This window comes from Onychomys torridus, chromosome 13, assembly GCF_903995425.1.
Source record: "Onychomys torridus chromosome 13, mOncTor1.1, whole genome shotgun sequence".
In the NCBI taxonomy this organism is placed as follows: domain Eukaryota; kingdom Metazoa; phylum Chordata; class Mammalia; order Rodentia; family Cricetidae; genus Onychomys; species Onychomys torridus.
In genome coordinates, this window is record NC_050455.1 from 28,771,208 (window position 1) to 28,794,603 (window position 23,396).

The window sequence follows — 23,396 nt, forward strand, 5'->3', positions numbered from 1 at the left end:
TCACTTCTTACAACAGTTATGAATGCCCTACATTCCAACCTCACCCCCAGATAATTTCATCCATGGTTTCCTGGCCAGGAATTGCTGAGACGTCTGAGGATGTAAAACAAGATTCAGAACCCCATATTGTACTCCCAGACTATGCTGCCCTTACAGATGACATCGGAAGCTAGAGGTGTTTCCTCAATATAGAAGTAATTTTAAACTATTTTGTGGATCCTTTTGCATTACCCTATGGTATTATGACAGGAACAGGTTAGCCCAGACCTCTGAGCCCAAGTTGTTCTCCCCTTGTTTCACTTAGTTTTCTGGTTTGGGCCCTGATTCAGGGGTTCTTTCCAGGCCTTACCGACTGGCACATTATATAGTGGGTCAGAGAGAGGCCTGAGAAAGCATGACCTCAGTTGCTGGCCCAAGTGCCAAGGAAGACTGCACAGCATAGGTGATGTACAGCTATTCCTGGACCCAAAGTGAGAGTGACCAGGAGTAGATGCTGACTCACAGCACAATCGCTAACCTCCCTCTAATGATTCTTACTGTCTCTGTTGCTGGTTTTCTTCTTAACCTATTATACCTTGTCAAGTATACTATAAGCTCTTTAAAGCCAGAAACTTTGGCAAATTGTTCTTATTGTCTTGCTCATTCTGGGTACTCACCCATGAGTCTTTGATAGATTGAAATCTGTTCTGTGAATTTCCTTTCTTCCCTTGCACGACTCCCATCTGCTGTATGAGTCTACCAGACAGGACAATAGAGGCTGGACTGTGGGGTCTATTGGAATTTACTCTGTGCTGAGTCTTACTGCGTCTGCTGCTTTATTTCTAGTCTTTGCAAATGTGGCAGGCATCTGAAGGAAACTCATAAATCAGTGATTAAGAGAATTGCTAATGTTGGGCCTGGGTCTGTGAAGCCTTTCAGGCCTAGAGGAGCAGAGTAACACCTGCTTTGCAGACATAGAACACTGACAATGGGAGCCCAGGCTTTGGGTCGGGGCACTGAGTGAATCTTGGCCCTGTCACTTAAAGGCTGGCAAGCCTTACCGTAGCCCAGGGTTTCACATCTGCAAAGTGGGGATTCCAGCAGTGCCTGTCTTTGGGCTTGTTTGGCAGCTTAGTAAGAGCCACTAGTTTCCTCACTAGTTACCTCTTTAATGCCTACAGGAATTACTTAGACAATCCAGCTCCAGTGAAAGGAACAAGACCTCCTCCCTTGTGGGATACATGTGCTAGAAATATAATACTCATGATGACATTTAATAAATGTTTAGTGAGAATCATTGGAAGATATGAACTTCGCACAGCGTTTTCTCTCACTGCTGCCACAGGTATTCATGTTACAGCATACACACACATTCAATATCAGTATCAGGTCTGAATTGGTGTAACCCTAGCACAGACCCTGATATAGGACATGCGTGTATTCTTGCTTAACATCTGCAGCTGTCTTCCTGTACATTTCCTCCCCATTCCCCATCAAGAGCTTTATTTGAACAGTCCAGCAGCCAGCTAAGATTCGGGGCCTGAAGGTGGTTATATGGCTAGCTAGTCTCCACATCATGTCAGCCATCTGTGTTTGCACTTTCTGTGACATAATGTAATTTCACCTAGGTGCTAAGATGTTGGCATAATCTGCGGAAATAAGTCAGATGGCCAACATGGCCAACTAGAATCTACCAACCAGATTGTGATCATTTCAACCTTTCCCCTCAAAACCTTTGGTCAGCTGCCCATCAGAGGAGAAAAGGGACACCTTTGAGGTTGGGGCTCCTCTTTCAAAACTGTGTTTTTACTGAAGCCGTTCTTTGAACATCAGAACCCACAACAAGAGAAGGAACAGGCCTGAAAGCACAGCCCCAGGGAGCTGCACACAGCCCTAAGTGCTGCCTCTGCAAGGTGTGTGTCTGTCCTGCCTCTCTTCCCTAGCATGTTCCTAATGCACACTCAGATCTCCCATGGCACACAGCCCATGTAGTTAAAAATGTAAACAGGAAATTGTTTTCTGGCTGAATGGCCTTTGTGGCCTAGAAAAAAATATTCATTTCTGCTGAGATGTAACTTTAAAAGCACGCAACAGTAAAGGCTAAAGGCTGGCTGTGAGGTCAGTGTGTAACAGAGCAAGCAACAAAACACAGAGGTGCAGATTCATGTATGTGGGTCCAACGCATGTTCACCAGTGGCCAGTGGTACAATAGATAATGGAGAAGCTTGAGTCACCTAGAAAGCCCTTGTGAGATGGGGTGAAAGGGCATGTTTGTGTATCCAGACATCAGGTAAATACACTCCTTGGAAGATGCAAAGGACCAACCTGGAGCATGGAGATCAGGCAGATGCCTTTGGCCCTTGGTGTTCCTGTGTTCTGCTGCAGCGCCCTGTCATTTGGCCTCCCATGAACCTCCTGTGCTCCTGTTGTGGTTTCCCTGTGTGCTGATGAGTTTTCTGGTTGTTATGTCTTGCAGCCCCCCGAATCCAAGCCCAACTTCACCCCTCTCGCCATCATGGCCCATGTTCTCGGCGCCATCCAGCCCTATGCCCACCTCATCCACGTCCAGCGACTCATCCCCCATCAGGTCTGTTGCAGGGTTGGTTTGATTTTCTGTTGCTGCTGTTGTTCTCTCATTGGCTTGGTCCTCTCTTCATGCAGTGTTCAGCCTCCTCGTCAACTTTGTTCCCTGCCATCCAAACCTGCACTTGCTTTTTGACAGGCCAGAAGAAGCAGTTCGTGAAGACTCCAGGTAAAACCACGGATGGTGACTGACCTGTTCCCGTTCATGCAGAGCTGGTCAGGGCCTCCTCTGCTCTCATATGATTCCATCCTAAGAAACCAAGCCAAGAGGCACAATACGCATGGCCTTGCATGGCATTTTTAATACTCTTTCTAACCCTTAACCACATTTCTGAATTAATCTGGTGCTTGGATTTGGGAAATGGGGTTCTCCAAAAACAGCACTCCTGTGTTGAATTATTTTCGGAATCATGTGGGCTCTCTATGTTTTGGTTGAAGACAATATCCTAGGGAGCAGTGTTGATACACACACACACACACACACACACACACACACACACACACACACACACGTCTTTCCTTGTCACATGTTTATCAGGTAATATCTGGCAGCATTTGCTTGTGGGTCGGGCCAATAGCCTTGAGCACTGACATCTAGTCACAGACCAAATCCGCGGAGTGAGAGGAGAATATAACACAGGCTAAAAGACTGAGACATGAAGCACTTGCTCTTTAGATTGCTCAGGGCTTCTGCCTTCCTACCCTTCACCCCATGTACTCCAGGAATCTCCTGGCCTCCCAGCCTACTTCGGTCTCTGTAGAGCATGAACTCTGACTCTGAGTGCACATGGAAACGGGTACCACGTTTTGTTTTGTTTTTTTTTTAGGGTGAGTGGCTTAACCTAGTTCTTCTCCCAGAAGACCATGCCTCTGTCCTGTCTTAGAGAGCTCCACAGCTAAGTGCCACGGGTTTGCTCTTGAGTTCTCTGTAGAAAAGAAACTCCTCCAATCCAGGCAAGGATGGAGGAAAGACCCTGCAGACTTCCCTCTGCTGTTGGGGCCCTCGCTGGGCAGCTCTCAGACCCGGCCTCTGCCTTCAGCAAGCCAAAGCGCAGGGTCCAGGTAGAAGCATCACAGGCATTCTTGATTTGGGCAGGATTTTTGCATACTGCCCTTTCTCCTTAGGTGTGGATCCATCAGCGAGGGCCACCTCCTTTATACAGCTGACTCTCACCGTGCAGGAAAGCCGTGCTCTCTCTCTATGCAGGCGCATGACTTCTTTCCCTTTAGGCAACATCAGTTGTGTCATTCTATACCCAGATGAAAACGAGAAGGGAAGTGGCCTGAAGCACACTGTGGAAAAAGAGAATGGTCACTTCATTGAATGAGAGCCATGAGTTCTTGCCATCTGCCCGGCATTTTGATTCTAAAGACCTGGGCAGCCCCAGATAAGTTTCTGTGCCATCCCAGCCCTCAGCTCTGCTTTCCACCTAGTTTAGTTCTAGATGATGGCAAAGGTGGCGGGGGCAGTGTATTGTTTTGTCCTCACCCCATAGATAAAGTAAAAATTAGATCCTGTTTCTTAACACTTTAAACTATTTGTGAGTTATTTCTTAGGCAACTTGCTAGGCACTTTAGGAGACATTTACTCTCTAGCACACCAGAAACCATAATTATTCCAGATAGGTCCCTCATTGACCCACAAGGACCTTGAGGGAACAGCTACCATGCCTCATTTATTTACTAAATAGTCTTGGGCATTAGGGGAATGGGGCTAGCTGAGACACAAGTAAATAGTTACTCAGTACTGCCCCCTCTGGCATCTGTTAAAAGAGCACTATTGTGATGATGTCCCACAATCCTTAAGGAGTCTGTCATTTTGAAATAGGTAAGCCACAGTAGGGCTTGAAATCAGATGTCCCTGAGTTACATGTTTGTGCTAAGATTAGCACAGATCAGAACCCTGCTGGAAAGGCAGCCCACTGGTAGACCAGAGATGAGTTATGGTCCCTAACGGCGGTTACAGTGTATAACAAGAGGTGAGGGGTCCATCCATTGTTCAGGTCTGGTGGTGCCTTTCTCCAGATTGACTGGCAGAACATAAAACCTCACATGTCTTCCCTCTGGCAAAGCTTTTAACAACAGATTCCGAATGAGCCCTAATTAGGGGTCCTAGAGACCTATGGGCTAGGTGGCTTCTTCTCTCCATGCAGTCTACTTTTTGAGCTGCTTGTTCCAAGCTCAGAAGTAAAGGTGCCTTTTACAGTACAGAAGAGATAGGCACTGGAGGAAGCCCCTTTGGCATTTGCCCTTGCTTGTTCTGTTTGTCCATCCACTTTCCAAGAAGCCCCCACATTGGACCCCTAACTTGTATTTGCACTTGGGCCCTGGGAAACTGCATTCATGATCAAGTCACCACAGGCTGGCTCCTCCTCCAGTAGCACGCTCCACAGAGAGTGGGTTGTCATTCTGCAAAGCTTGCAAGGGCATTTGAGGGAAATTCCTCTGAGTGTTTTCCTGGCCTCGTTCCATGCTCAGAGGCAAAAATTAAAAGTGAACCAGCAGAAGGTTCCAGAGTTGTTCGTGCCCTTGAAGGCCCAGCTGAGAGCTAAAGAATGCTGGGGTGGGAACTGCTAAAACCTCCCCCAGCTGTGTGCAGTTGCCGAGTAGAGAGCCCAACAACCAAGTGCTGGCTTCAGTCACAACCCAAGCTTCCCAGCCCAAACCTTTAGTCACCGGGATCTCTCTGCTTTGGTGGGAGCCCTTTTCATAAAGCAGATGCCTTAGAAACTTTCAGAAGGAGCTGTCAGGTATTAGGCGTAGAGCAATGGCAGACTTTTAACAGGACATGACTTCCCCACTTAGAGTTGGCAGATACGCAAACCAAATAAAAATCCAGCCTACTCAGTTAAATTTGAATTGAAGATAAATTAAAAAGACATTTCTTAGTGTGTGTGTGTATATAAAAAGGATACATTATTTATATGAAATTCAGATTTGACTATGTGTCCCTTACTTTCTGGTGACCTACCTTCTGGGGAATGGGAGCAACCTCCTTTAAAAGCATGGCCTCTAAGGCTAGAGGTGCAGATTGGTGTTTGTTTTCAATATCCATGGCACCCTACGCTTCATCCCAGCACTACAAGTGTGTGCGTGTGTGTATGCAAACATACACAAGTCCCCCGCTTTTGCATCGTCCTCTATTTTCTGTACACCATTAGACAGTCGGGGAAAGATCCTCCCATCAGCTGTCAATTACCTTTTAGGAAAAACAGACTCTCATGACCTTCATCTTTACTTTTAATGCACTGTTTTCTTGGCATTTCATCACTAAATTGCAAGATTTTAATATTGGTGGAAAGTTAATCCCTTCTACTAATAGTTGTGGGTAATAGAGACCATGGTCCCTGCTGTCTGCTTGCCAGACAGTCCTACTGATTTCCTGGGCAGCTCCTGTTCTGTCCTGTTACCGTTATTTAATAAGGTTAATAAGTAACCTCTAGGAAAACCGCATCCAGAGAAACGTTGCCCTCTCTGGTCTCTTCACACTGTGCCTACCTGTGCTGCTGTGTCCTCAGACGCAGCCCTGCTCTCAACCTTGGCTCCCCTGGCCTGGATTCTCCTTCTACCCTGCATGTTGTGCGAGGCTTCCCAGGCTTGACAGTGTAATGCTTGCTTATTTTAGCCCCTTTCACGGCCTCCTGGCTGCTCTCTACCCATGGTCAGGGCAGGAGTTGGGGAGAGAAGTGCACTTTTTGTCTACTGTGAAGAGCTATACATTGACTGCTGGGCCCTTGCCAGCCAACATACACATTTATTGTTTACTGAGATTAGACTGGGAGAGCTGATTTCCAGCCAAACTGATGAAAACCAGAGGCTTTTCTCCCTCCTCCCCAGTGTCCCTGTATTATTTTCTTCCCCTTTCCCAACATCATCCCTCCCGTGGCTATGAGAAAACCAGCGAGAGCTACAGGAAACTGTTATTTCCCTGGCTACATACTCTGGATAACCACCGACTCTGCTCACCCTCCTCTACATCAGACTCTTTCTACTGTATGTCTTTCCATTTTCACGGACCCAAGACTGGAAGGAATGGCCCACTCTCATTTGCCATCATCCATGGCTAGTCCTCCCCAGTGAGTCCTTGCACTCGGTATCCCTAAGCAATAGCAGTTTCAGCAGACCCAAGACACTCCACCTCATCTGAGACCAGACCCCTCTTCAGCCACTAGAAATCCATGCAGCTCAGGAGCTGGGGCATTACCAGTTCCATGAGGCTCTCAGATTGCCAAGTGAAAAGAAACTCAATGAGACATCTCTTGACGGTGGCTTTTTAAAACTTGTGCTTCTAAGTTCCAAAGTGTACTCCCTCAGATGACTTGGAGAGAGAAAGTCACTTGTGGCAAATAAAGACCAGCCCTTTTGACAGGTTTCATTTTGACCATTGAAAAATCTACAGACTGCTGAGAACAGTCAGGTGCACACGTCAAACTTGACAGAAAGAGTGAAATTACCCTGTTCTCACAAATGACCGTGAAGACACACAGGCTTGCACCTTATGGCCTGTGATAGTCAAACTCTGCCCCTACGTTTTGGTTGATAACTTTTTACTGGAACACAGCCTCACTGGTTTGTTTCCATGTTGTCCCTGGCTGCTGTGTGCAGCAATGCAGCATAAAGTAGTTACAACAGAGACCGCATGCCTTCAAGAGCTCAAAGATTGGCCCTGGTACCACAAAAATGTGCCAGCCTCCACTCTGGCTGGGTGTAATAATCACTTGGAAAGTGACATACAAACACTTCAGTTTCAATTCTGTCGCTTAGAGTTCTATATGCAACTTGATGGGACATTTAAATGCCCTCCAGGGCATTCTGATAACATGGAGAGAGAACTGTCAATATTCATTGAACAAGAGAACCCCAAACAGAACACAAACTCAACCTCTGTCCCTCCCTTCTTCCCCCTCCTCTGCAAACTCCCACACTGGTGCACACACGTGTACTCACACACTACCTCACACTCCTCCTCCATCCTTGCCTGCCCTGGGGGCCGAAGAGTTCCAGCTCTGGAATGCTGCCCCACCAGCAATGGAGAACATCTGGGGGAACTCACGGCCGCCCCCGCCTGGGCTGAAACCTGGCTCTGCTGGAGTTTCTGTTGGATTCACTGGGTTTTTGCCAGCTTCCAAGAGTAACTGTTGGGAATATTCTACAGAGCCCTGTGACCCCTTCCTACCCCCAGCACTCTGTCTGTGAAAGCTCCTCCCTCCTCTCCCAGGCCCAGCTGTTGTAATTCCCAGGTAGAGTTTCTCTGGGGCACAAGATGACCTTGGAGCATTGTGGCTTCTTAGAGTGTGGCCTTTTCCTGACTCTTACTCCATTCTCTCCTGTGGCCTCTACAACTTCCTCACCTCCTGCTTGGCCATCTGGCCGCCTTGTCCAGACTCTTCCCAGGAGGGGAAGACTAGGTGGCTTGCAAGAAAAAGGAAGAAAAAAGATGAACTCTCTGGTTTTGGGGGTTGAAAGCAATGTTAAATAAACTCCCCTTTCTACACAGCACACCGTTCCGGAAGGCAAAGGCCTTGTATGCCTGCAAAGCCGAACACGACTCTGAGCTTTCGTTCACAGCAGGCACCATCTTCGATAACGGTGAGTTCCCCATCATCTCACAAAAATGGAGGGAAAGCAGATGAAGGAAGTTCCTACCTGGGGTAGGGGGAGTCTTTCCCCCAAGTCAGACTTCTGGAGGCATTACCTTGGGTAGACCCACATCGACACCTGGTCACTGAGATGTTTGGAACTCTGAGTGAGATTGTACCTGGCCTTGGTATTCCACATTTGTGCACTAGATGGTCAGAGACGGGGGAATCTGGGCCTGCATTGTTTTCAGCAGGCAAGGCTCATGCCCCAGACAGCCAGGTGACCAGTAAACCTCTTTCTGTTCTTCCTCCTCCCTTGAACTTGTGAGCACAGAACAGATTCCCTCATGTGACATCACACCCCAGCAGCGGACTGCTGTGGCATCCAGGTGCAAGAATGTATTGTGGCACTCCATAAAACTGTGGTCCGGATCTGTTTGGTGCACCATTATCCCATTTCTTTTCTGTCTTCCTCCCTAGAAACATATTTTATAATGAGAAGTGAAGCTGTGGTTTGGCATAATTATTTACCTAAGAGAAAAATCTGGACCCCTGTGCAAACACCAAGTTTCTGTGATAGCTGTTTTCCTTGGGTAAAGTTCTCCTTCAGGGTTAAAAGCAGTTATTTCTGTTTGCTTCAAAGGAAGACAAAAAGGCAGCAGCCTATTTCCAGAACCCAGATATGTGTTCTGGCTACCCCTTGCCTTAGGTGCAGTGAAGGCAAAGGTCACACCAATCTGACTGAGCACCCCTGCCTGGCCCTAGACCTCCCTCTCCCCATGTGACTGAGAAGCAGCAGAAGTATAGGGCAGCTGAGATGCCTACACAGCACAGGAATGCCTGACCCTAGAGCCAGGTCACAGGGCGTGTCCCAGTCTGACCACTTGTTCTGATGTGACCTCAAGGGGTGACGACATCACTTCTCTGTGCCCTGGTTCTCTTCTCTGTCACAGCCAATAACACACCTACTTTGCAGGGTGTGGTAAAATGACATCAAGCTAACATAAATTGTGGGTATAAAATAATACTTGAAGAATAGGAGGTATTCAATATGCCATCCTTATATTGTCAAGAGCTTGTGTCCATCTTAGAAAAAGACCATGGCACTGCAGTCCATTAACAAGGATGGCAGGTCCTTTCTGGCTAGCATAGCCCAGCCTGATGAACTGTCTATCAGCTAGCTGTAGGCACTGTTTATGTCTTTGGAACCTGTCGTCACATCCAGAGTGCCTGGCACCAGGTGTTTCCCACACCCTGCATTCTGCCCACCTAGTAGTCAGGCTTGAGTAGACATAGTGGGAAACGCAGCATACAATGCAGGGAGATTTCCAGCCTGGAACCTCCTGGGCCAGCAGCAACTGGGACAAATTTGAAACTGCATGTGTCCTGATGAGGCTGTGGTCCACTTCCATGCTTTCCTGAGTCCAGAGCACCACGCTGGAGCTTTGGCTCTGTTGACTGTCTTCTGGTGCTTTGCAATCAGAGCACGTAAAATAGCTAGTGCGACACTCCTGTCAGCAGCTGGTGCTTGCACATCTGGCAGACCAGCATGCACAGTGGGTCTGCTGAAGACTGTCCCAAACCGTGTCGTGGTGAGTGTGCCCTGCCCAGACCAGCTGGAATAACATGGCACAGCTTCCCCCGACAGACAAGTGAGGAGGGGGTCACTACTGGGGCAGCTGTGCTCCTGACATGGGTGAGTAGTGTATTCAGAGTTAAACAACTCTCGCCACTATCTAATTCCAGGGTATCACACCCCCTCCCACACACACCCCCAAACCACACAACATGAATCCCATACCCTTTAGTAATCATGATGCTTGACCCCTAAACTTTGGATATTTCACGCAAATAGAACTACATAGTTTGTGGTCTTTGTATTTTCTCTCTCTTTTTTTTTAAATGATGTTTTTCAAAGTTAATCCATGTTGTTACGTGTATCTGCACTTTATTCCTTTTTATGGCCAAGTAGTATTTCATTGTATGGCTGTACCACAGTTTACTTAGACATCCACCAGTTAATGACGGGATAGCTTTTGTCACTATCTCACTGTTAAGAATGATATTCTGTTGACATTCGTGTTTGAGTGTTTTTAAAAGATAAGTTGTCCGGGGATTGCTGGGTCACTAGTAACTCTAGATTTACTGTGTGAGGAAATGCCAGACTATTTTTACAAGGAGCTCGTACTACTCTGCATCCCCTCCTCTTTCATTTTTGAAATAACAAGTAGTGAACAGCAAGAAAAAGTCAGGCCAACACCGCCCACCCCTGAGTTTGACTTGCCTTCCTTTCCCAGCGACTCCCACCAGGTAGGTAACCTTCACAATCCCTCTAAAGACAGGTACATGTAGCAAGCAGGAAGTCTGGTTCCCTTCCCATGCAGTCCTGTGACCTCCAGGGTTCATTTCCCATCCCTTTGTACCCACCCTCTGCCCTTGCAACCTCCTCCCACAAAATAAAATAAAATTTAAGAGGAAATAGGAAAAATCAGTCTCATCGTGGAAGCTGCAGTGTGATACAGTGAGTCATGCAGTAGACCTTTTTATCCACTTATCTTTACTTGCAAGTGTTCATTGCAAAACGTCATTGGTCTGGTTCGAGGCCTCTGGCTTCTGCTACGCTATCGATACTGGGCCCTCACTGGGACTTGTCTTGGACATCCTGTTGTCGCCCTGTGTCATGGAGATCCTGCAGCTTTGGAACTGCGGCACAGGCTCCTTCATGTGCTCCAGCAGATCACACATGGGATGGATGTTGGGGTGGGCCAACTCATAACCCTGGTTGCAGGGTTGATGAGCCCACCAGCTCTCCCTTGTCCTCACCACCAGAGTGAGCTCTCCAGCATTGCCCTGGCTAGTTCACCCCTGGCAGCAGGGGGCAGGGGGCGGGGCCAGTTCTCCTGCTTTTACTCCTTCAGGGTCGGTTCTCCCACACCTGGGCTATCAGGGCCAGCTCTACTGTGCTGCCCAGGCAAGGTGCAGGGGCCACTCTCCCAGGTGCTGCAGCTGGTGAGGGGCAGGGCCAACTCTCCCACTCGTATGACCTCAGGGCAAGCTCTCCCACCTGCCACAAGTGGAGAGGTGCAGGAGATGGGGAGGGCATCTCTCCTCCACCCACACCACCATATGGCAGATGAGGGGCAGGGCCAGATCTCCCAAGCTCATTCTCAGGCCGGTTCACCCATAGCCTGTCAGTAGGGTCAGCTCTACCTGTGCTGCCCAGGTGAGGTGCCAGGCGTACTTTCCCAAGTGCTGCAGCTGGTAAGGGAGAGGGTCGGCTCCCTCACCCATCGCAGGTGGTAGGAGCAAAGTAGGGAGGGCATCTTTCCCTCACCCTCACCATCACATGGCAGATGAGGGGGGTGTGGCCAACTATACCACTCTCACACCCTCAGGGCCAGCTCACCCATGTGTCCGCCAACAGGTCAGCTCTACTGTGCTGCCCAGGTGAGGAGCAGGGCTGCCTGCCCAAGTGCTGCAGCTGATGAAGGGGAGGGTCAGCTCCCTCAATAGCGGCAGGTGGTAGAGGCAGGGGGGAGGACGTCTTTCCCTCGCCCCCACTACTACACCACAGACAAGGGAGGTGGTAGCAATCACGTCCTCCTCACACCCTCAGGGCTGGCTCACCTGTGCCCCTGGAGAACATTTCTGGAGTCAGTTCCTTCAACCTTTTTGTGATGTAGGGTCTCTCTTGTTTCTCCCGTGTGCTGCAGATGCCAGTCTAGCTTCCAGCCAGTTCTCCCTCTGGCTCCCAGCTTACCATAGGAGTTCTGGGATTTCAGAAGCACACTACCGCCTTGGCTTTTAACTTAGGTTCTGGGGATCGAACCCTAGTCATCAGGCTTACACAGCAAGTGTCTTGTCCTTTGAGCTGTATTCCTGGCCCCTGACAGAAATGCTAACCCACTTTCTAGGCTGTTTTGCCTGGTAATATTTCACCAGGTTCTATCCTAGAGGAAAAATCTACTTCTATTCTGTCGGAGAAATTAGGCAGTGTAGAAGAAAATAATTAACATGTTAGATGGAGAAGTGGCCTTTTCTGACTATTCCCTTCTATATTGACTCTGCAGAGATAAGGTAAAGCCTGTGTAACCTGGATGCTCACTGCAGCTGTCAGGTTAAAGCTTCCTACTGACAGCTTTTGAATATGTAAGCTATTGTCGTGTGTGTGTGTGTGTGTGTGTGTGTGTGTGTGTGTGTGTGTGTGTGTGGAATAAGGAAGAGAAGGGAAGGGTGTGTGGGGGGGGTGAAAGTCTGCTGTTTTGTAACCATTGATCTCTCCGCCTTGGATTCCAGGGGCCCAAACTTCGACTCTGGGGCAGCTGCTTAGTCAGCTCCTAGACTCTATGTAGCAGAGGTTGATGTGCAGTACTGGGAAATGTCTCCAGTGTTAGCTCTTGCCAATCTACCAGGAAACTGTCCATCCCGCTAGGAGCACCTCAGACAGTAACTGGAAGTAATTTGTGTTCTCAGGAACATTAGTCACCCAGAAGCAGTGCGATTTGTGATACCTAGAAAATTCACATGGCAGTTGCAAAAATTGGGTTCTTGGGATACTCTTTTCAAGTTTTGAGATGAGGATCTGGAAGACAGATCTGTAGGTTAACATGCTTGCTATGTGGACATGAGGACCTGAGTCCCTCCCCTAGTACCTTTGTCAAAGGCCGGGTGCAGTAATGTCCCTGCAATCACAGTGCTGGGCAGGCAGAGACAGGAGGGTCTCTAGAGCTTGCTAGCATCCACTGTAGCCAAATCCGTGGGTTTCAGGTTCAAGGAGAGGCCCTGTCTCAAGAAATAAGGTAGAGAACAGCAGAGGAAGATGCCAGTACTGGCCTCTGGCTTCTACACACACAGGCATGTGTGTGCACACACATCCATGCACATGTGTGTGCCTGTGAGAGCGCACACACACACATTTGAGATGAGCTAGATTCTTTCATTGTGGTATACAACGAAGCATCATTGCCAAGCCAGGCTGTCCCCGGTCCCTTGCAGGTAGACAGCATCCTCTCCAGAGATACCACGAGCTGCCCAGGTGTGGGGTGACCCGAGAGCTTTTCAGGCTAGTCTCAGCTCCCCTACTTTGCACTGCCACACCAGCATCCAGCCAGTTTTGCCTTGTCACCTGCATGTTCCCACCGGCTGCCTAGCAAGCCCTGCCAATCACTCTTGCCTCTCAGCCCATCTCGGCATACAAGCTAGAGTGATCTCCCAAGTCCCGTCATGAGAGTCCCTGTTTAGAGCATGTCAGTGGCCTCCTATTGCTCTGCGAGGTACCTCTGAGGCCCTGTGCATCCCAGCCCTGCCTCCTGACCTCTGACCTCTGACCTCTGACCTTCACTTTATACACCACAGCTTTGGAGGACGGAACCACAAACTGCTGGTCAGCTGCCTCTTTTTGTAATTAATGTTTTCTTGGAGCATGGCCACTCATTTGTTGTTGTTGTTGTTTGTATGTTTTCTATGACACTTCAAGGAGTTACCATAGTCTGTGCCTGTTATAGGGCATTTACAGACCACTGTTCTGAGATCACACCCAGCTTTTCTGGGTCTTAGGGCCTTGTATTTGTGCTAAGCACTCCTGGCTGATACTGTGAGAGCCTTAAAGTTGTAACTTTCAGAGTTCCTTCCTTCCCCTTCCCTTCCCCTCTCCCTCCTCCTCTGCCTTTTTCCTTTCTCTATGTTGATTGATAAATTGTTGCTCCCCGAAAGAACCTAACACAGTGCCTGACCCCTGCTAGGAGCTCAGAAGACATTTGTGTAATGAGTAAATGCCTGCTAATCACACAGGTCTGTAACTTCCTCCAATGGAGGCTTCTTCCCTCTGGGGGTAGCCAGCCGTTAGAGATCATAGTCACACACTTGCCCATTGTCCATCGTGAATTAGCGGAGAAGAAAACGTGAGCTGAATATGCCAGGGACCTGTGGTGTACCTAAGGCTGTAGCAAAGACAGCAGTTGGACCCATGTCAGTAGTAGCTTATTATATTAGGCTTTCACTGGGCTAGATAGCCACCCAGGCAGCTCCTGGCAATGCATGGTGCGTATATAGCACACTGACTGGCAGAGTTCAGCCTGCCAATCACTAACTGAGCACCTCACCAGTCAGCATACTGAGGCAGGCAGAAGCAGAATTCAGACTGTGGGTCACATGGTCAGATGTCCCAGGCCTGGAGTATGCCTCCACTGTCTACCAGCTGTGCAATCCTTGGCAGGCTGCTGAGCCTTTGGGGCCCTCGGTTTTTCCTCTGTGGGTAAGGAGAGCAGCAGAGCCGCTCTGCATTCATGTTGAAGCTAAGTCAGGTGGAGGGTCTGTCAGTAGTGTCTCTGCTCTGTAGCGTGTGCTCAACCTGTTCACACCACCAAGAAGCACCTTCTTCTGCTGAACCAAAGCAGGATAGATTGGGGGGAGGGTTTGGACTCTGGGTTCAAATTCTGGTTTTACTTTCATGACTGTGCAAATTAATCTGAAATTCTGAGCACGTGACACCTCCCCCCACCCCCCATGATACTCAGCCTCTCCACATGCTGGGTTGTGTCATAATGGATGATGCAGAGAAGGTTGTTGAGCCAGATAGTTGATAACAAACTGAAATGTATTGAAAAGTCAGGTAGGAAAGCATTTTAGCAGTGTCTTAATAGGACCCATAAACACTATGTGGGATGTGTATGAATTTTCCAGAAGTCAGGAGGTGGGAGGAGCAGGTAGAAGCAAGTCCACAATGCTGTTTATGAAGGAGTTGCAGCCGAGTCATGTATGAGGCCAGAGATGGGATTACAGTGGGAAGGAGAGGGGTATCTGGGCTCCCCCTCCACCAGCCCACCACAACTTAGATTTTCATTCTTAACTCCCACCTTTATTACAACAGAGGTATTTTGACCCAGAAAAGTCGTAGCTTTTAACTTCTACAGACCTGTTAAAATGCAGGTGCCTAGGGCCCAGGGGTCTATAGGTTCTGTAAGCATACAGTAGGGCTAGTGCCTTGTCTAGCAGGAAGCTCTAAGGAACCCTGGCACAAGGACTCCAGTGAGTCAGCAGACTCTAAAGGGCTGCTTCATCCCCTGAGATCCATGACACATCTCTAGGTCTTCCTGGTTCCCTCGGATCCTTCCCATAGTCTGCAAATTCCGCCCAGGTTTGTAGATAGGCTCCTCAGTACTCATGCATTTGAACAACTATGGGAAGGAAGCAGACCCAGCCATCCGCCCAGCAGCTCTGCTGTAGAGTGGCAGAGCTCTTTTGGTTGTCTTTATTTTAGTCAGATGGTTTTTTTCTTTTGAACTTGTTTAATTGGTCTAATTTGGGTTCTGAACATCTAAGGTTTCCTGAAGCTTTGGTGGGCGCAGATACTAAGCCCTTGCCCAGACTGGCTGGTGGACGGGCTCTGGGGTCCTCCTGTCTCCACCTCCCCGTGCTGGGGTAGTGGTGCGCACTGCCACAGCTGGCTTCTCACGTGGTTTCTGACAAGCTGAACTCAGTCCTCACACTTGTGGACCAAGGGCTTCCTCTGTATTTGCTGTCCTCTCCCGGGCCCTGGCCATGTTCTCCTGGAGGGAGTTCCTCACTTACAAACCTGCCCTGGGAGTTCAGGATGCACTCACAATGTCTCCATTAGCACCAGAAACCACAGAAAAGATTCTGCCATCATTGTAGAGGTGTAGAACTGGAAATGGCCCTGACAGCCTCAGCTGGTGGCCAGGCAGAGGACAAGCCTATTTGGTGTTCCTTACAGGCTACCTAGCAAGGCCTGTGGTAGCTGGAGAGGCCAGGCCACCCTAACTGCTGCAGACTCTTCCCTGTGTGCTTGCTGTGGGTCTGAGCAATGTAATGACAGTCAGCCTAGGCTTCATTCTCCTGGCCTCATGGTAGGAGGTTATGCAAAGTTTTGGAGGCCAGCTAATAGGTGTCTGACCATGTCCTTATCTAAGGAATGCCTGCCTACACACACACACACACACACACACACACACACACACACACACACACACACACGTCCTTCCACAAGTCTCTGAGCCTGTGATTTTGTTTCCTCCTCGCTGGCCTCCATCAGTTTCTGTTCTTCTTTCTTTACAAACCGAAACTAGAATTATACAGTAGTGGTGGGGCGGAAGTGCATTTCTAAAACAAGCTCAGGAAGTCACTTAATTAGCCCAGGAAAGGCGGGGGGGGGGGGGGGGGGACCATCCTCTCCAAACAAGCTTGGGTAATTGGGGTTTCCTAATCCGTTTAGAGTGAGTACCCTGTCCCACCCCAGAGTGACCTGTGCTTGTATAGCTGGTTCACAAGTAGGAAGACCCCCCCCCACCTCCCCATACACACTCATCACTGAGGCTCCCAATTCCATCTCTCTTCCCTCCCACTAGGCTGCACTTCACAGACTCAGCCAGATTTCTCCATATCTTCGTTATTGGTGGTTTCCAGAGAGAGAGGGATCGTGACATAACAGAACAGGGTCTATAGTCTGTGGATGCTGAAAAAAAAAAAAAAATCAAAAGTTGCAGTAAAGGAAGCAGACAGCTTTCAGGCTGGTTTATAGGCAAAGGAAAAGGTCTCGAGTGTAGAAAAGAAAAGTAAGGAAGGGCGTGTGGGTGAGCAGAAGGGAAGCATTCAGAGTCTGCAGCAGGAAGGGAGGATCTGTAAGGAAAAGCAGTGGTGAGGATTTAAAGGAACAAAGCAGAGAGGTCAAGCTGGGCTTGGTGGCTCATTCTGCTGCTAGCAGCTCTCAGAATGCTGAAGCAGGAAGGTGGCTATGAGTTCAAGTCTAGACTACAGATTGAGACCCTCTTTCAAAAAGATGAAAACAACAAACACACAAAGTAGGTAATGAGTGAAGACTAGTTCTTAGCAAACCTTCAGGGGCATACCATTTGGTCCATAGCTGATAGTGAGTAGGCTGGGTTAATACAAATACGCCTGTTTGTATGCCAGGGTGGGTGGATGGGTGGGTGTGCGGGTGGGTGGGGCATCCCAACTATTGACCTCTAACCTAAAAGAATATAAATCTGTTGCCTGTAGTTTAAAACAGGAACTTCAGAAAATTCATAAAGCCCCTGAAACTGCATGTAAAAATTTGAATGTCTGAATATTTCCCTTTCAGTTGTGGGAAGAGTTCAGAACAACCTTATCAGAAGGGTTTCAACCCACAAAAGGTTAAGGACCTCTGTTTCCAACCAGTCCTGGGATTACATAACAAGCAATTGTACTCATTCCCCAAACTTACTTCCCACATCCTCCAATGCATAGCACACCCACCTCTTGCTCTGCCCATGACCTCATCTCCTCTCACTCCCTCTCTCTCTCTCTCTCCCCTTCCTGTACAGTTCATCCATCTCAGGAGCCTGGCTGGTTGGAGGGGACTCTGAATGGAAAGACTGGCCTCATCCCAGAGAACTACGTGGAGTTCCTCTAACCTGGAGCCCCCAGCAGAGCTGCTGAGCTTTACGTGGTCTCCATGACAACTGCTGATTCTGGGGTTGTGGGCCACTTTTCATTGCCACTGAGAAAGCCGGGAGCCTGACTGTTGCTTCCTGCCAACATGAATGCATCTGGGAACTTGTGTCACATCTCTCCACGATCATCTCAGCTGACGACACCACAGTGATGCTGCAAGAATTGAAAGCCAATGAGCAGAGGAGGCCATTTGATTTTGATAACCTAGAGGAGGGCTTGCAAAGCTGTTTTCTCATGAGTACCCTAAAGAGCAAGCCCTGATTTCCTTTCAACAGTCATCCAAACCTCCAGCCTTCTGGAAAGAGGAAACAGGATGAGAATAGTCATACAGAAATTGCAGCAGTGCTAAGCTGGACAAGGCAGGGCAAAGAAACTGGCACCAAGATGCAGGCTGCCTAGACTGCTGTTTACAGCAGACACCCTTTCTCTCTCCTTCCTTCTCCCAGAGACACAGTGCTGCAGGCAGCTGGGCCTGTCGGCAAGCACACAGGATGAAGGGGTTGCCGCACTGTTTATGGAAGGTCCAATCTCTCACCATCTCTTGAGCAGCTGTTGGCCTACAGTCAGCAGATTTCAGTCCAGTCCTCTCATGCAGAGAAGCACATGCCCCTCACGTTCTCTGCCACTGAAGGCTTCCATCACTGCCATCACCTAGTAACTATAGCAACCCAACCTACTTTAAAACTAAGCCAAAAATAATACTCCTCTTTGTATGACAACCCCCTCTACCAGCTCTGGTAGGTTTTTTTTTTTTTTTTATTTTTTTTTTTTTTTTTTATGATCTTCTAACAATCTGAAGCAGAGGATTAGAGCATTAGGGTGGTCTCTCTGGGGCAGACAGGATAGCAACTGAGGACTGTTCCTTTTCTGGTAATGTCAACATCATCAGGATAGGTTTGGAGCAAACTCTAAGAACCTCTTGAGTTTAAATCTTATAATCAATACTTCTGTTCTTCATGCAATGAGTTCTTGCTTCAGAGGGCAAGATGCTGCCTCCCTCTAGGCAAGCGTCTAACAGGTCCCATCCAGCCCCCACCCCACCCCACCCCTCTGCTGCCTGCCTTTGCCTTTGCCAATAACCCCCAAACAGTTCCCTAGAATGCTTTTGCTACTGAGGTCCTGTGGAGTTTAGAGATGACTCTTGGGCCAAACCTATAGCCTGAATTTTAAAAGGACATTTGTATTCACTGCCACCCGGAAAAGAGGGAATCATTAACTAGGTTGTCCAGGCATGAGACTAATATAGACCATTAAGGATCTGGAAGACACCAGATATTGAGGCCTGGGGGCTAGGTTGGGTGTCTTCTAGGACAGGGAATTCTCAAAAGGCCCTGGGTTTTAACTGTTGTGCATGGGAGACCACATGGACATTTCAACATCACATGACCTCCAAAGAACATAATCATGGTATCTTCATAGATGAATGCCCTTATTAGGGGGACTCTGGACAGACAAACGGTCCCTCTCTCCAGGAGCCCCTTGGGTGGCCGTGTTGCTCCAGAGTGTCTTTGGCTCTGGGACTCTGGGACTCCCTTAGTGTTCTATAAGGAAAAAAAGAAAAACTTGAATTGTGTTGAATTACTGTATCTTTTGCTTTTTTTTTTTTTTAAGATAAACTTGTAAATAGAATGATTTGAAATATTATATGGTAAAGTTTTATATTTGATATTCTTTAAGCTAGTCGCTCCCTACATTTAGTATTTTGATTGCTGAACAAGTGTATTTAAAGGGGTGCGAGAGAGGCTGGGTTGATGAGTCACGGTCATGTCCCCTCTCTGGCCCAGTGAAAGAATGTTTCCCTATGATTTCCTGTCAGGAAGCCTGAAAAGTTAATTGTACTCAGTCTTCTTTATCTATGTGTGATTTCAGGCTTCAGAGTTCAGAGAGTGTTTTCAGGTAATGAATTTTCAAAGAACTCCCCTCTAATAGTAAAGTGACACTCAGGACCTAAGGTGGGGCAAGGGGTGACGTGTTTGTTCGTTTTTGTTTGTTCTTCTCAGGTGTATTTCTTGGTACCCCAGGATGTCCAGACAAAAGGAGATGAGACAATTACTCCTTTTCTTCCACCTGCCCTAAGGTTTTCATAACTATAGCCTAGCTAGTATGGAAACGTGTCTCTGCTAAGAACAAAACAAGAAAGCCAGCAGCGCTGTGCTTCTTAGTTGTGGGTGTGCTTTTACTCCTCCTGTGGCTGTGTCTGCACTTCCCTCTCACCTCCAAATTCCCTGCAGCTGCAGAGGGAAAACGAGACTGCACCATCACAGTTTTTAGAGTGCCTGCAATGTTAACAGGAGTTGACTGTTGTGACTCTATATTGACTTTACCAGCTACAGGATTGTACTGTTGTCTCCCAGGAACTCAGCCAGGAGGAAGGGCGACTCTGCCCTGCAGTTGGGGAAGCAGAGCAAGGCAAACAGAGGACTCAGAACTGCCATGGATGCTGGGTGCCATGGCTCATGCCTTGTAGTCTTAGCACTTGCAAGGCAGAGGCAAGGGGAGTACTGAAGTCCTAAGCCAGCCGTGTTTGGGGGCGGGAAGAGGGATTGAAAACAGGAAGAAAAGAAATAGAGGATGCAGGGTTCCAAACCTATTCCCTGGAAGCTTGAGAACAAGGTTGGAAATAGGGCCTGAAGGGCATGCACACTCAAGTAGCATTGAAAGAGCCCAGCATGATACTTTTAATATGTCTGATGATTTAAATTGTCACCTGCCCCATCGTAAGTGAGGTGTTCTTGTAGTCAGGGCCCAGCATGACTGCTTGGGTACATATCCCTCTCTCCTGAGCTGGCCTTGGTTTGAAGCTGCTCTCTGAGGCTGACCTCCTTCCAGTTTCCCTGAGGCCATGTGTGGCTTATGACAGATGGTCACTCTGGTTCCCTCTGTCCAGCCAGGCCTCCCTCCTCCTCCTCAGCTAAAGAACTGGGGAGATGAATATGAGCCAAGTGAACTGGGAGATTAGAAGTGAAATGTACCCTTTCTGCTCTTTGAACAGCCCCTCAGCTCCCATGAATAAGGAAAACTGGGGTAGAATGTGGGGAGTGAGTTATCAGAATGGAAGTTCATTGACTGGACACCTAAAGGTTTCCCTGGAGCATTGAGCTCCTCTTGTAAGGCCCTGGGATCAGGTGGTTGGGACCTGAATTTGGGGACATTATGATTGGCTTCACTCCTCCTCAAGATACACAGTTCTCTAACTGAACAGTGCCATGCTGATTTCAAATCCCTGTCCCCAAGCAAGGAAAATCAGGACTTGCCCAAATGGATGAAATTCTCTCCCAGTGTATAAGAATAAACTCCATTTAGTGGACCCTTCAGTAATCTATAAGTCTTGGAGCCAGTTTTTAGTATTTCTAAAGCCTGTATGTGAAGGCTTGTGGGTGCTTTTTTACAGTGAAGCAAAGACAAACTTAGCCTAAGTCCTTGCAGACTGGCACTGGCTGGTAGGACTGAACCATGCTGGTTCCTTGGGAATTGCAGGCACTTGCCCACAACTCCAGACGTGAGTGTGCCATACCTGGATCTCAGAGAGAAATCCTTGTCAGCTGCATTTTCTTCCTGAAAATGGTGGTACCAATTCTACCAAAAGCTGCTGCTCAGCCTTAGAGGCTCTGGAAGCATCCATTATTAAGGCATGGGGAAAAGGAGTAAGATGGTGAGATCATCTGTTCACGGCTGGCTGTGGACACCTTTCATCCTCTGCCATCTGCTTCCAGAGACAAGGCTGCTCTCCTAGCTTCATAGCCATGGAGCTCCCGGGTGCACCAGAGACTACCCTGACACCCCACATTTGCTCTATCACTCACCATCCCTAGTAGATGAGGGAACCACACATCTGCTTAGATACCTGACTCTCAAAGGCATCTCCCCAGTGTCTGTGAAGGGAGTTATCTGCCACTTCTGGCAAACTTGACACTTATGTTGACAGCCCTGCCCCATAGCCCTTTAATCAGCCAGGTGCCCCTCACACCCCACAGTGGTGTTTGAAAAATGTCTTTTGTACTCAAATATTTCTGCAGCCATGCCGATCTAGTGGTTGTCTGTGAGCATAGCATCAAAATGCCAAGAAGAGAGCAATGAGCCTTGCACATTCCTCCAACATACCCGAGACGAGACTCCACCAAGTAATAATTAGCTCTCTTCCTTTTGACGCCCACGGTACTTGTCTAACTTAAAGAGTTTCCCAAAGCAGACAGAGATTCCAGGTGTCACTCAGAGGCAGCCCTGTGTTCATGGGAAGAAAAGCATAGATACAAAAGCTCCAGGATTGGAAAGGGAAAAGTGAACCACATTGAGGAGCCCCAGGTCTTTAAAGAGTGCTAAGATACTGCTCTTATGAGTGAGCAGTATATCTTATGAAGGGGTGAGGGGTGGAAAGGGACTACCACAGGAAAAATTTCACAACTAATAATTTTTCACAAGTCTGTAGGACACTGCAAAATGAAAATACCCTTCATGGTGGAATGTTTTAGAGAGCAACAACTGAGCATCGTCCTAAACTATGGAAGATGAGTCAAGAACTAGTGTGTCAAAATTAGTGTAGTTGGTGGGGACCAGAGTATGGCTAATTCAATGTCTGAGTAACCTGGAGTAGCTTCAGCCAGGCTGGGACATTCTGTGCCATCCCACAACCACAGTTCCCATAGGCTTAACTCCGACAAGACAGTGTTCCTGGGGGTCAAGATGCCAGGGCCAGCGTTGTGGCTGTGAAAACATACATCTAGTGATTCTAAAAGTTGTGTGTGCATGTGTTCGTGTGTATGTGTTGTGTGTAGCACATAACTACATGTGTAAACATACAGCCTCATGTGTAGACATTCATGAGCTGGCACTTCCAAAGCTTTTACAGCCTTGGAGATTTGGAAGGAGGGTCTCAGAGGAATGAGAGGCTGATGATTTCCATGCAAAAGATCAAAGATATAAATGAAGTGCCATCTAAAACCCATGTTCATATTTATCACGTAGTTATCTGCAGCTGTGTTCCTTTGTGACTTATTAAAAGTCATGTTAAAAACTCAAACCCATAAATTCCCAATAGCTAATGCTAAGCTAGTGTTCAAAAGCACTCTAAAAGACATTTAGTCCATATTTTGGGAAATAAACTATTTGCATGTTTAATTAATCTTTTAAGCTACCTTTGAGTATACTGTACAGTGCTGTGTGATATAATATCAATAAAGTACTTATAAATGGCACTTTAATATTTTGAAAAATCATAAGTAACACACTGTTGTAAATTTCAGTATTGAATATTGACTGGTGCATAGACTCAAATTCTGTAATTAAAAAGTAACCTGCAGCTAGGATAGAACATTTTCCTTTTGTTAAAAAGCAACAACATTTTGCCATGTTCAGGCTTTAAAAAAAAAAATGTGTTTCTGTGCCACTGTGCGTATCTATAAAGAAAATACAATTCCTGTTAAGCACCTCTGAAACTTGGCTTTTTTATGTTTGGTTTGTGTCTGTGGCAATCTCTATAAAGTGAGTGGAAGTATGACTCTTGAATTAAATGATTTTTCCATTTGATAATGTGTTCATTTCTTGAATTTCTGGTTAGTTTTGACACAACATATCTTAATTTCTTCTAATACACACTTATATACTGATCAAAGGTCACAAGTCTAGGCCCTTAGCAGTTCTGAATGTCAACCACAGGGCTGGCTTTTTATGAGCTGGGAGTGGTTCTGTGTTCCAGTTGCCAAGAGGTCAAACGCTGCGATCCTTGAGTTGGCTACTCAGGCCTCTCACATAGTTAAGCTTCACATTGTCATATCCCATATAAAACTAATAATTGTATCTCTTGGAACA

At 47.6% G+C, this 23,396-nt stretch overlaps 1 protein-coding gene across 1 annotated transcript in view; it reads left to right on the top strand.

Annotated features, from left to right (window-relative positions):
- Arhgap26 (Rho GTPase activating protein 26) overlaps nt 1-23,114 on the top strand; it is a 384,395-nt gene extending 361,281 nt beyond the window's left edge. The window contains exons 19-22 of the mRNA XM_036205214.1: nt 2,456-2,566; nt 2,702-2,731; nt 8,060-8,151; nt 17,462-23,114. Of these exons, the coding sequence (XP_036061107.1) occupies nt 2,456-2,566; nt 2,702-2,731; nt 8,060-8,151; nt 17,462-17,550 (322 nt within the window). The 3' untranslated portion in view covers nt 17,551-23,114. The remainder of the gene's footprint in view (nt 1-2,455; nt 2,567-2,701; nt 2,732-8,059; nt 8,152-17,461) is intronic.
- The last annotated feature ends 282 nt before the right edge of the window (nt 23,115-23,396 follow it).